The 13,302-nt window shown below is 40.6% G+C and overlaps 1 protein-coding gene across 3 annotated transcripts in view; it reads right to left on the bottom strand.

Moving 5' to 3' along the window:
• The window catches only part of Esyt2 (extended synaptotagmin 2), a 96,008-nt gene that overhangs the window by 14,855 nt on the left and 67,851 nt on the right, over positions 1–13,302 (bottom strand). For 2 of the 3 annotated variants that reach the window (XM_059279842.1, XM_059279844.1), the window contains exons 9-14: positions 13,121–13,297; positions 11,524–11,606; positions 9,484–9,532; positions 8,261–8,350; positions 7,607–7,702; positions 2,007–2,069 (exon numbers count right to left, since the gene is read on the bottom strand). In XM_059279842.1, the coding sequence (XP_059135825.1) occupies positions 2,007–2,069; positions 7,607–7,702; positions 8,261–8,350; positions 9,484–9,532; positions 11,524–11,606; positions 13,121–13,297 (558 nt within the window). The remainder of the gene's footprint in view (positions 1–2,006; positions 2,070–7,606; positions 7,703–8,260; positions 8,351–9,483; positions 9,533–11,523; positions 11,607–13,120; positions 13,298–13,302) is intronic. The other variant, XM_059279843.1, reaches the window with a different exon arrangement.

Raw genomic sequence — 13,302 nt, 5'->3', positions numbered from 1 at the left:
GTCAAAATCATTTGATTATTCAAAAAATATGACTAACCCAAACCTACTGTGATAATCTATTTCCTGGTTCATCTTTTTGATGTGAATGAGTTCTGCAAAATGAAATAAATACCGTTAAAAATATCAAAGCCAACTGATTTTCCCTACTCATTTCCTTTCTTTGATATTAGGATTCCTAAATCTGAGCTGAGTGTAAGTCCTCTGGGAAGAAGGATGCCACCTTCACCTCTCCCTTCTGGCTAGCTAAGAAACTTGACTTTCAAGGAGGGCATGCCTTGCCCATTCTTATCTATGAGGTTCAAACTATAGCTGTAGGGCATAAAATCAGACTGATTGAAGCCACATCTACCTTGGGTCTTTGATATAAGAGTTGAGTTTATTTCTAACTAATATTAAGCCTGTATCTGTGAAAATGGGGCCATTCAGTTTTAAGGATTTAATGCACCTACAATTTTAAGGTGCCCTTCTTTCTAGTAGTTTTAAAAATAGAATGAAGTTTATAACTGATAACACTAGAAACCTGCCTCTGAACAGTTTTCAGTTGTCATTGCCTTAATAAGTTTGTGCATTGATGTATGTATGTGAATGACACACTAAAATCTACTTATTCTAAGTCTAAAATTTCAGTAAATATAAAATAAATCAAAGCTTAGCTGGCACTTTCACAATCTTGTTTAGTGGTTTATAGAATAAGGGTGTGCCTTAGCACACATGATGTTTTAGATTATATAAATAAGGTTTTTAGACTATTCATTAAATTTTCTACCATGACAGACATCTCCTTAATTCTTCACTACTGAGACCTTTGCTTCATTAATCTGAGCCTCAGGTTCCATGTCTACAAAAGAGGCACATACCAGTTATAGGACTTGTTGTTAGGCTTAAATGAGCTAATGTGTTAAACCAGATAATTAAAGCACATCTATTTACCTACCTATTGTGTACTTTTATATGTAATATTTTAATTTACTTACTAATCCAATGGAGAAGATATTACTTCCACCCTGTAAGCAGGATGGATTAAATATTCTCTTTGAATCACAATGACGAGCAACATGACTTCAGAGCCTTCCTTCCTGACTTCTGGCCAACAAGACAGCAGAAGAATGGTGAGCAAAGAGTGTTGCTACAGGTCCTTTCCTACGTTGCTATAGGTTACCACTATGCTGGGAAGCATAGTTGTTTCAGCCGTGTTACGAACATCATTCTCAGGGTATGATGCCCTATTAAAACTACACCATATCTCCTTAGTACAGGTCATAGTAAGGTTTACAAATATGATATAGAAAAGTCACTGACAGTCTCCTTCATTTTTGGACTAATGGATTAATTCTGGGTCTTATTTTGCTAGATGAAACTGAATAAAGTATTCCTATTTCTTTGGAAATTTCTTAAGACAATTATATTTAAAATGCCCCTGCCTCTCACTGCAATTAAGATGAATTAAGAAACAAAACTTAACAATTTAGCCAAAGAACACAAGCTTTTGTCATGATGAGAAGTGGAGCTTAGTTTTCAATAACACCTCATTTGATAAAATTTGAACTTTCTGGAAAGATCTATTACCCAAGCCCACAGCACCAAAGCCATGAGGTTGATTCAGTGAGGCCCTACTCAACATATTGGAAGAGGCAATTCCTTAAGTATGTACTCAACAGTTTGCAATATGCATCTTTAAATCACAATATGAAATTCTGGTCAAGATTTCAAAAAGAACTTTTAGATTGCCATTCACAAATTCAAATTCAAACAAAACACAATATTTCAATGGCTTTAAGAGATAGAATGAAATCTAAAACTTCATATTAGAACTTTTAAATTTATTTGGTTATGTAATTTCTTCTAAATACAAATTCTTGGATAACAGAAGTCGGATCTCTTCTACTGGGCAATCAATTATTAACTAGGGTGGGAGGTGACCTGCCCACACACTTAAGAAAGCCAAAGTACCGTCTCTTTCAATATGTCTGATTAGCACTGCAGCCTCCAGGGAACACTTTGTTTACCTTTAAAGCTCTCTGAACTGCAGACTTCTTCAAGACACCGGGGTTAAAGTCTAAGGGGTTACTCTTTCAGGTCAGAAGAAAATGAACACACCAAGGGTTAATAAGACATGCAATGAGGAGTTTATGTAAGGTTAATGACACCAAAATTCATGAGAATAAATGAATACTTAAAACAGACCAAAAATCATACAAACTGCCAAATTTGCCTTTATGCTCAAGATTTTTACGTTAGAGTGACTGATAATCTAAAATATCACGACACATTTCCTCATCTTCAGTAACACTTCACTTCTCCACCTGACTTTACTGTTTGCAGAAATCAAGAGTGTGACTTAGGAAAGGCTCTGCTTACTATCCGTTGCCTGAAACCCCAGTGTCACCCGCAATTAGAGGTTTAATGTGAAGCACAGTAGTGACCATTCTGTCCACACTGGTGGAGCTGGTCCCACCTACATCGGCCCACACCACTGCTGTGCCTTCTAAGACCTGCTTTCTTGGTATAGCATCATCCAGAGATGGAGCCTATCTCTCTGCGAACTCCTGGACTCCCCATCCTTCCCAGGTATGGAAGTACAGGCCAACAAGGCCATTTTAAGAGTTCCTCCTGGATTTAAATACATTCTACTGTTACAGGGTATACATCTTCCTGACTGAATTTTTTTCAGTTAGTTGTTTGCTCATTCTCAAATGGACAATTTGTTTTGTTTTGGAAACTTCCAGAATTAACATTTGAGGTTAAAGGTTTTTGTCATTTTAATTTTAATTAATTTAAAATGGCATATTGAATTTGATTCTTAATTAAATTTTTTCTTAATGTTTTATTAAACAGAAGATGTATGAAAGAAGATGGAGAAATAGCTTCCAATTCTCCTCTATGGTAGGAGGCAGGTGAGAAGGTAAAGAACCTACCCAGGCTCCAGCCATACTAGGTGGGTCTAAATCTAGATGATTCATACAGCCTACAGGGCTCTCCAAAGACTCAGAACCTATTGCCTCTTCATCTCTGGATGAAGCCCAGACAAGGTATTTCCCTAAGGAGTTGCAACAATGCCTTTTGGTTCAGAGGGAGCCTGGTTGATGCTCTCCAGATGTGACAAGGGCCTTTCCTGAAGTGCACACTGGCTAGAAACAGCTGAACCCAATGCACTCGTTATTCTAACATGCATCGATTATTGAGAAACAAAGAGAACAGTGGCAGTGTGAATCAGGAATGCAAGAACAGCTGTGTGAGGTCACAGAAAACTGCATGGCATGCAGGTGAGAAGACTAGTCATTGAAATACTTGGGTCAGGTGTCCAGGTGTAAGGTTCAGAAGTCAGGCCCCATGTACTATGTACTCCCAGGCCTTTCAATCATTGGAGACAGTGGCACCTGTCCTTTTTTTTTTTTTTTTCCCATCAAGAACCATGCACTAGGGATATAAGTCACTTGAGAATATCTGCCTAGTATGTAGGAAGCTCTGGGTTCAGACCCCAGCACTTCATAAACTTGGAATTGTGGTCCATACCTATGACCCCAGCACTTGGAAGTAGAGGCAGGATGATCAGAAGTTCAGTGGTTATCCTCAGCTATATAAAGTGGTTCAGGATAGCCTGGGATATATGAGACCCTGTCTCAAACAAACATAAGCTAAAATTCCCTGTAAAAGGTATTTTTGTCCCTAAGGGTCTGCTCAGTGGTAGCTATTTCACGGTTATGTCCATACATGTAAGGTAAGCACTATGAACATACCACTCGTCTCAGATCACCTCCAGTACAGAATTAAGAGCGTCTGAGCAGTGAACATTCTACAGCGGTGAGGTCTCAGTCACTTATGCCCTTTGTGTTATTTTTACTTTCTATCTGTGAAATGCCTATAATGATAATACGGATAAATGAGGTACAAGTAGACCCCTTACAGTCTATGTGGCTACTGCAAAGTGCTCAACACACATGAGCTACCAAGTAAGCCTAATATTCTAATGCTGGATGCCAAAGTCAGAGAACATAGTCAAGCTGAAGCTGGAGGGGGAAAAATTCCAAGAGTCTACATTAAAAAGAAATCATTTCTAGTATAGAAGAAAATAATGGAATGGAAACTGAAGGTGCTCTGAATAGGTGGGAAGGAAAAAAGCCATGGACTGCAGCTATTTATAAAAAAAGCTTTTCCTATAGGAAAGACTGAGAAAGTTGATTTGATTTTCCACTAGAAACCAGTAAGCAAAAATTAAGTATATACTTGTACTGCAAAGAAGTACATTCCATTTTATGTGGTGTGCACATCCTAATCATAAAGCTCAATGTGACTTGGACAATGAAGGAAATGAATTCTGTGTCTGGCCACTGATGTCAGAACTACAAAGCAACTCAAGAATCCGACTCAAAAATATTTTCTTTCTGCAAAAGGAAGCAGTTGAAAATTGAGAAAAGAGACCTAGAAAGGTTACTGGAGACAGATTGGCAAAACTACCCAGAAGAGTGGCTTTGTCACTTATGAGTTTGTGATGTCATTTTACCTAAGAAACAAAAGCACAAAGCATTTTCTAAAGTGATGGTATGTACTGGAGACAGGGTCATAACACTGAAACAAATGTTCCTGCCGTAACCTCTACAATGCAAGGGTTATAGGGGGACACCCCTCCACATAGGCTTCCTTTTGACTTTTCAAAAGGCCCTAAGCAGCTGTGAGTGCAGAGTTAGGGACATCAAGGTCCTGCTTATTTACTAGTGTAACTTGCCTATCCTTCAGGGTACTGATTTTTCTTGTCTATAAAAAGGGCTAAATACCTATTTTTAAGTATGTTACCCCACAGCCCCTCATTAGAAGAATAAACTGAGGACACACGTGGAAAGTCTTTGTAAACAGAATTGGAAACTGCAAAAGAGCAAAGCCCTGCCACTATTAGATTCAAGGAATAACTGGTCTTTAGAAATCTAACTAATTATAATACAAATCTGAAAGGTGATTTTCTACACTAATTAGTAGAATAGTAGGTCTTAAGTGTAGCTTTCTATGACCCCAGAGGAAATGAGCCCAGCAGCCACCAGAGTACCCTGAATAGCACTAGGAGAGGAAGCACCAGACAGGCTGTGGGAGCAAATGTGATGAAATCAAAACAGAATTCCCAATTATTTACTTCAGGGAACTCTTTTTTAAGTTCCTGAAAAGAAATCAGCCATGAACCTGCTGTAGTTTTCTTTTCCTCCAGAGGCTCTGGCTGGGCCACGTGGCAGAAGCAGGCTCTCAGAGATGGGGCGAACTTCTGGTTTCCTGTGACCACAACTAATGACAGAGAGGACTGGGTGGAAGACAGCCCAAGTTCTAATGCTGCTCTCCTTGGTGAGAGGGAAAAAGTAGATTTAGGAAAGTTTTGTGAAAGTTACAGCAATGTTTATATGTCTCTTCCCAAGATGAACCCCAAATCAACTTTAACTTTACGGCTTTGTTTTTCCCTCAGAGGACTCGTTATAACACTTTTTGGACCAGCAGCAGTAGAGTTAGTTCAGGTTAGTTCATCTCATGTCAGATGTACTCCCAACATCACAGCAGAGTCACATTTGACAAAACCAACATAAAATGAAGACATGGTAACTGAAGTCATGCAAGAAAATGAAAATAGCATGCGCATCATTCCAATGAGCAGACTGCACAGAAGTTCCAGGCCACACTTGGGCAGTCTTCACTGAACACAGAAGAAGGAGCTGGAGGACTCACAAATAGTGCTCTATAGACTGAGGTAGTATTCTCACAAAACACTAGTCCCGACGCTCGCCTCTCTTTTAAGTAGCCACACCCAAAGTTTCCCTCGTAGATACTCTTAGGAAAGTGGAGACAGGAAGAGAAAGCAAAGAATGCTGGGTTGTGGTCAGTGGGCACACACCAGAAGCACAAATAAACGGTGCAGAGAGTCAGAGGGTCCCAGGACACTCAGGGACTGGCCAACAAAGCCTCCCGATTAACACCACAAACAGCAAGGACGGCTCTGTGGACCCTTTGCCTCTGATGAGCCGTGGCACACTGTGAGCAAGGTACCCTTGGAACAGAAGAGCAGTGCAGCCCCTGTCTCTGGAGATTATGTGACATCATCTGAATTTCAAATCGATGTGACAGAGCACACAGCTCCACAGAAAAGCCCAGGCCCTCTCCCCCATTTAAACCATCACTATTTTCTACATCTAAACTATGAAGCAAATTCACTTCTTTTATAAAATTTTGTTTTCACATTTATTTGGGTACGGGGCTTCCCAGGGCATGCCTGTGGAGGTCGGAGGACAACCCAAAGGAGTCAGTTCTTGTCTCCCATCATGTGTGTTTGGAAATTGAACACAGGTGGCCAGGTTTGGCAGTGAGTGCCTTTCACACACTGAGCCATCTTGGTAGCCTCACAAACTTCTATCAGGCATTTTATAACAAACTTTATTGTGGTCAAAGGCAGAAAGCCCTACTGTGTAAGGAACTATATTGAAAGGCTAAACAATAATGAAGTAGATATTCCCAAATAGAAATAAAAATAGATAAATTCACCGACTTTAGGTGGAAAGACTGGTTAAAAGATTTCTCTTCAAGAAAAAAAAATGTAAGAACTTAAGTAGTTAAAAATTAGACAAGGCACCTTCATTAAAAGAAAGGGTATGGTATTGGCAAAGAGACAACTATATATTCCTATTACAAAATGCTCAATCATATTTCAGTTATTAAGTTGAAATAAACTGTATTAACACACAAAGAATATTTATTTCCTTTTTATTCACAAAGCTCAAGTAAATATACAATTTTCAAAAACTAAAAGGTGCTAAATGATGCAATTTCACAAACCATCAGGATACAAGTCCAAGAGAGACTGTGGAAAAGGGTAAGTGAAATACTTCTTTGCTTTTGTTCACAAATGCACTTATGTGACTGAGCATTTACTAGGAAGGGAGAATTATGCAATGAACAATCTTGGTGGGTAAAATCCCTGTAACTGATGACAGTGATCTTTCTTTCAACAAAACTGGCTACTGACACAACGACATAGAGAATGCCCTAGTATCCAAGCACACTGGCACCCAAAAAGTTACCCAACAATGTAACATTTATATGAGGACAACATTACTTTACCTATTGGGGTTTACAGCAGGACAGTGGAAGATTCACTACCCCTAAATGATCGGATTACTTTATACTTTCCCCCATAAAACCAAAACAGTCTAATGTGAGCAAATAAACAGGCTTTTAGGCTAACTATTATGATCTGGCACTGTTTGTGTCTTTGTTCACTTGGAAGTGTCCCAGGTGCCCGAAGGTCAGTACACCTACCTGGTGGCATCAATCATGCTCCACCTTAAACCCTGAGGACAGTCACAGCTCAGCAGCTCACAAACTGCTATGCTACAGCTAAGACACATTTAGGGTTTGTGATCAGGGCTGCTTCATTTATTCCCCTTTCTAAGAGGAGACAATTTTCACCTTGAGGCAACTAGGTCGTAATAATTAGATATAAATACACATGTGCAAAGCAAATGCTACCTTGTGCCTCTCTGTGTCTGCCACACAAGATTAGGTGATGCACTGTGGCTGAACAAAGTAGTAGTTTCCAAGTAAGGAAAGCACTCCCAGGAGTTAGCTCTGTACTACCTACCGGAAGGTTCCTTGCAGAATCCAAATACAAGATCAGCAGTGCAGATGAAAGACCATCATTAGCTTGATCCTTGTCAGCTCTGATGTCTGCCAGAACCTGCAAGGTGAGAAAAAAGTATCAGTGGGTGTGTGTCTACTGGAGTGCACACTGTTTTGACTGTGCTCGGGAAAATGAAAATGAGAAATAATCTATAAACACAGCAGAAGAACTGAACTGATGTCTCCCAAATGACAAGACTACTATTCCACACAAATCAATTAAAATGAAGCACCAGGAGGACATGTAGCCCCCCAAATCCCCGTGCTAAAGCAAGGACAAAATTAAAGGTCTCAGAACAAGAATAAGGACCTATAAATAGTATTCTTTTTTTTCTTTTTTTTTTTCTTTTGGTTTTTCGAGACAGGGTTTCTCTGTGTAGCTTTGCGCCTTTCCTGGAACTCACTTGGTAGCCCAGGCTGGCCTCGAACTCACAGAGATCCACCTGGTATAAATAGTATTTTCTATACTTTCATTCCTCTTCACTACTGTGGTGACTTGTGGCATAATAATCAAAATTACTGGTATAATTTTTTTGAACAAGTACCGACACACTCAGAGAGACTGGTCCTAACAATCAGGAGTAGGTGGTCACGAAGAGAAGATACCGCACAGCACCTTGTCCAGGTTTGCCGCATCTGGCAGCAGTGTGAGCCACTCTAACTTCAAATGCAGCTTTCCTTTTGGAACCTCGTCCAGAGTGAACCACTGAAGAGAAAGTGTTTAAAGTCAGCAAAAGTGTTTCTGAATAAAAGATTCTAATTAAACCCCGTCTAAAAATGTTTCAAATTGCGCACTGACACTGTGGCACCACCAATTCTTAACTGGCACTGAAGGAGTGCACTTATTAATTTATGCCTCATGCTCCAAGAGCCAGGGCTAGCCAGAGACCAGCCTCAGAGATCCATCTGCCCTAACAAAGCCCTTATCACATACAAGTTCAAGTGTTCCAGTACTGTCTAGCACTAACAAGGTTTCTGTATATGGACTCACACAGAATTTAGAGGCCAACAGAGGATAACACTAATTCCCAAATACTGAATGGCAGAATCAAACAAGTTAAGATACTTGTTTTTACTCATAGCTATACATCAATGAATAAAACAGTGCAAGGTTGTGTCATCAAACACTCAGTGTTAAAAAGGAACTGCCACAAGGCAGGATTCATCTATCCTGTTCACCACTGTGCTCAGTGACTGGCACCCAACAGATGTACAAGAAACACTCTGAAATGGATGACAAGCACTCCTGGAGGGAATGAGTGCTGCTGTGAAAGCAGCAAAGTCCAACACTGATTTGGTTAATTAGGCTTCTCTTACCCAAGTCTCACCCATCTTCTGATCTTTTGGAAGCTACTGTACTGTTTTCCTTTATGTTTTTATTTTATTTTTATAGAATTATGGATCACTCTCCCTGTTTGAAGTAATGTCTTCTTGCTGCAAATTATTAGTTCATTTACAGGTATCTTTTACATCCTGACAGCACTGTGCGTCTCTGCTATTCACTCCAACTACAGTGAAAATTTCCATTTCTGTGAGCTTCTTACACATCTCTGCCCTAATGCCTCCAAGGTATTACAGTCTGTCTATAATAAAGTCAGTTTTACATTTTGTGCTCACCCACAATTCCTCACCCAGGGCTTTGCAACATGTTAAGCAAGCATCCTACTATTGAGCTATATCCTTACATGTCAAATGTTTGTGAAGCAAATACTGTTCCTATATCAGCAGCTAGGACTCTCACACTGGGTAGGTGGGCAACAGCAGTGGGCCACAGTGACTCTGGCATACAAGAGGTACTTACAGTGTTCCTTAAGTGGGCTAAAATCAGAGAAAACTTACTTCGTCTAGAAGGCGCTCCTTCTCGACTTCAATAAGATCAATCATAAGACTATAAGAATAAATCAATAAAAAAATTTTAGAACACAGAAACACACTTCTTCCAACTGAAATACCTTGAGTATTATGTATGGAAAAGAACTCTAGAAATGTAAAATATGCTACATAATTTACCAGAAAATAAGCTGCTTTCCTCAAGGCTTTCTATAATATATGCCCAAGAAAATAAAAAGGCAAGTAAGAGAGAAAAGGGTTGAATTTTTGTGGTCAAAATATTGAGCACACACAACTAGGCCAGAACTGACTGTGTGTGTGTGTGTGTGTGTGTGTGCGCGCGCGCGCGCGCGCGCGCGCGCGCATGCACATATGCAGGACTGAGGCCAACATCAGGAGTCTTTCTCAGTTACTCTTCACCTCACGCATCAAGAAAGTATCTCTCAATTGAACTCAGAGCCTGACAGGACTAGTGTAACTAGTCAGCTTGTTCTGGGCATGCCCAGTCTCTGTCGTCCAAGTGCTAGAATTACAGACAACTGCTAACCACGCTCCTCTGGCATTTCTGTGGTTTCTGGGTCTGAATTCTGATTCTCATGCTTTCGCAGCAAGTGCTTTACACTAAACTCCCCAGCCCTAGCTGATTTTTTATTTTTGAGACAGGGTCTCCCTATGTAGATCAGGCTGGCTTTGAACTCACAGAGATCTGCCTACCTTTGCTTCCCAAGTACTGGGATTAAAGGTGTGCACCACCGTGCCTGGCTAGCAATGGATTTTTACATGTTATCCCTTGGTGCACAGTCATCACTGTGGATTCAGTTATTTGCATAATGAATTATAAGTCCACAATGTATCTTGTCCATAAGCAGGTCTGAGAGTAGGTTTTATTACCACCAAACAATCCTACTCTAATTCAACCATGGCACTGCTTCCACGGGAATGTGGAAGAAGGGATTATTCTACTTGTACTTCTGAATATATCTCCTAATCAGTCTGCTCTCAGCCCTAGTCAATGACGACATGCTCCTAGTTGCTTTACTGACCTCCCATCTATATGCTTACACAGCATTTTATTTGATCATGTTCCTGGTCCTACTTAAGCTGTGTACACAGTCACAGATTCTGAAGTTACAACACAACACACGGGTCTTAGAGATTCTGAAGTCAGAGCATGACACACGAGGCTATACTTACTTCTCCAATATAATCTAATCCTCCACCATCCCCTAACAATAAACTCATTTGAATAATCTTAATTAGATAGACATGTAGTAGATGTGTGTATGTATTCATTATGTGTGCAGATGCAAAAGCACAGGCCTGGAGGCCAGAGGACAACCTCATTTATTTTTCTTAAGGTATGGTACTGTTTCCTTGAGACCAGGTACCTCACTAACCTGGAGTGGAATTCACCAAGTAATTCTAGGCTGGCCCTAATAAGGCCCAGGGACACAATCTTTGTCTCTGCAGTGCCGGGGTTATAAGCATGTGTTAAGGCCCTTGGAGCTGGAGTCTCAGGCAGCTGTGAGCCATCCGACATGGGTGCCAGGAACTGAGCTCAGTCCTCTGGAGGAGCAGCAGGCATTCCTGACCACTGAGCCATCTCTCGGCCTCAGACGTGTATTTTTAAAGCCCTTTGTTTTCAGCTACATTAGTTCTTCAACTAAAGTAAATAAATCAGTATTTACTGTCCCAATATGTGGGGACAATGTAAACGACTATACCCTAGCAAACTGAGAAAGCTTAAAATTAAGCCCACATTTACAACTCAGGAGGAAATATTTCTAGACCTCCTACACAAGGAGAGGCTCTGCACAGTGGCTGGCCCTCTAGCTGCATGGTCTAACTGGCTGGTAGAATCAGCCCTAGTGCTGTAGTCACTATAATGGACAACAGAGTCTTTCTAGAAGTAAAATGTTCTAAAAACATCTGGTAAAATAAATGGCACACGTAGAGGCCATTTCAGATGTATATGTACGTAAGTAAATGAATTTTGAAGCTTGCATCAGTGAGAGTGGTTAGAAGGGTGTTCCCAAGTTGTTTCTTCACCTTCCTAAGAAGTCATCCTTGTCTGGATCTTCATCAAAGAGTTCAATCTCCAATTCTTGTCCAGGGTGCTCATAGACTAAAGCCTGAAAATTAACGGTTGGTAGTTACTGCCGGTTTACTACCACAGTCAAGTACTAAGTATGGTGATTATAACAGACATTATCATGTACTTTTCTCTAGCAGTCAGCACTTGTAAAGTGTACTTTCTTACTGTCAGACCACACATACTCCTTGATGACTGGGCCATTCTAAAGTACTTGCCCACAGAACAAGTCTGCTGGGTATGTTTCATGGTTATCAGTGGGCCAAGCACAAGGCCCTCAAATAAGGTGGCAGTGTGAAGTCACCCACAGGCCTGTCTAAGGCCTAAGGCCAGGTGAAGATGCAGGAAATAGCCCTAAGATCTCAAGTGGCTCCATCCAGATGTTAACCTTGGAAAGCCATCAGCCACTTAGCCACTCAAAGAATAAGGGACTGACAGGGATAGAGGACAGGGAGTGACAAGAAAGAGGCACAATGCACTACTGTTCTCGAAACAACGCTGCCCTTTAAAAACCTCCAATTTTGGATCCAGCTATTTAAGGCTACACTGACCTTGCACCTGAACAGCACTGCTATAGTACTGCACTTAGTAGCCCAGGCTTCTGCAGGTAAAGAATTCAGGGGGATGGCTATTAAAAGTCAGGCAGATCCTGGCTGGGCATGGTGGTGCACACCTATAATCACAGCACTTGGGAGGCTGAAGCAGGATGATCATGAATTGCAGGCCAGCCTGAGATAGACATATATCACATCTCAAGGAAAGGAAATAAAACGCAGAGAAAAAAAATGAACATAAACAAAATAAAACAAAGCACAAGGAAACAAATACAATAAAAACAAAGCCAATAACCATGCAATCATCTATCCACTGAGATGTAAAGATGGCCAGATAAACAAAAAATGTATAAAACAGTACACTTTCATGTTTGTGTTTTAACCACATGTAATATTTTATAATCAGAAAAACTTACTTATATTAAGAAAATATATTGCCAAGCCGGGCGGTGGTGGCGCACGCCTTTAATCCCAGCACTCGGGAGGCAGAGCCAGGTGGATCTCTGTGAGTTTGAGGCCAGCCTGGACTACCAAGTGAGTTCCAGGAAAGGCGCAAAACTACACAGAGAAACCCTGTCTCGAAAAACCGAAAAAAAAAAAAGAAAAAAAAAAAGAAAATATATTGCCATTAATCACTGTGGTAGCTTTATATGACTAATGCTTTAAAAAAAAATCTCATCTGTTCACATTATGTTTTGTGGCTGGGCGGTGGTGGTGCACACCTTTAATCCCAGCACTCAGGAGGCAGAGGCAGGCGAATCTCTGTGAGTTCGAGGCCAGACTGGTCTACAGAGCCAGGAAAGGTGCAAAGCTACACAGAGAAACCCTGTCTCAAAAAACCACACACACACAAAAAAAAGATAAAGTGAAAAATTTCCCAAAAATGGGAAATTAAAAAAACTTAAAGAATGGTCCAAGTTAGCCACACTTGTGTGTGACAGATATGAAATCAGACTTTAGCGCCCTTACTCAGATACCATGTTTGGGCCCCACTGCTTACCTCATATACCTCATTCCACTTTGGACTAAGGTTCTCTTTGATGATCTTACTCTGGAAGATTTGGTTGCCCACTCGGATAATTCCATAGGGGTCTGATTTTCCCTTGACAAGGCCTTTAAGATAGGTGTCTTTTCCCTGAAGATCCTGAGCTTCAATAAAATGAATCCTTAGGACACCCTGAA

Source organism: Peromyscus eremicus, chromosome 14 (genome assembly GCF_949786415.1).
Source record: "Peromyscus eremicus chromosome 14, PerEre_H2_v1, whole genome shotgun sequence".
Lineage (NCBI taxonomy): Eukaryota > Metazoa > Chordata > Mammalia > Rodentia > Cricetidae > Peromyscus > Peromyscus eremicus.
The sequence above is the reverse complement of the archived record's forward strand: the minus strand, read 5'-3'. Positions and strand labels throughout refer to the sequence as shown.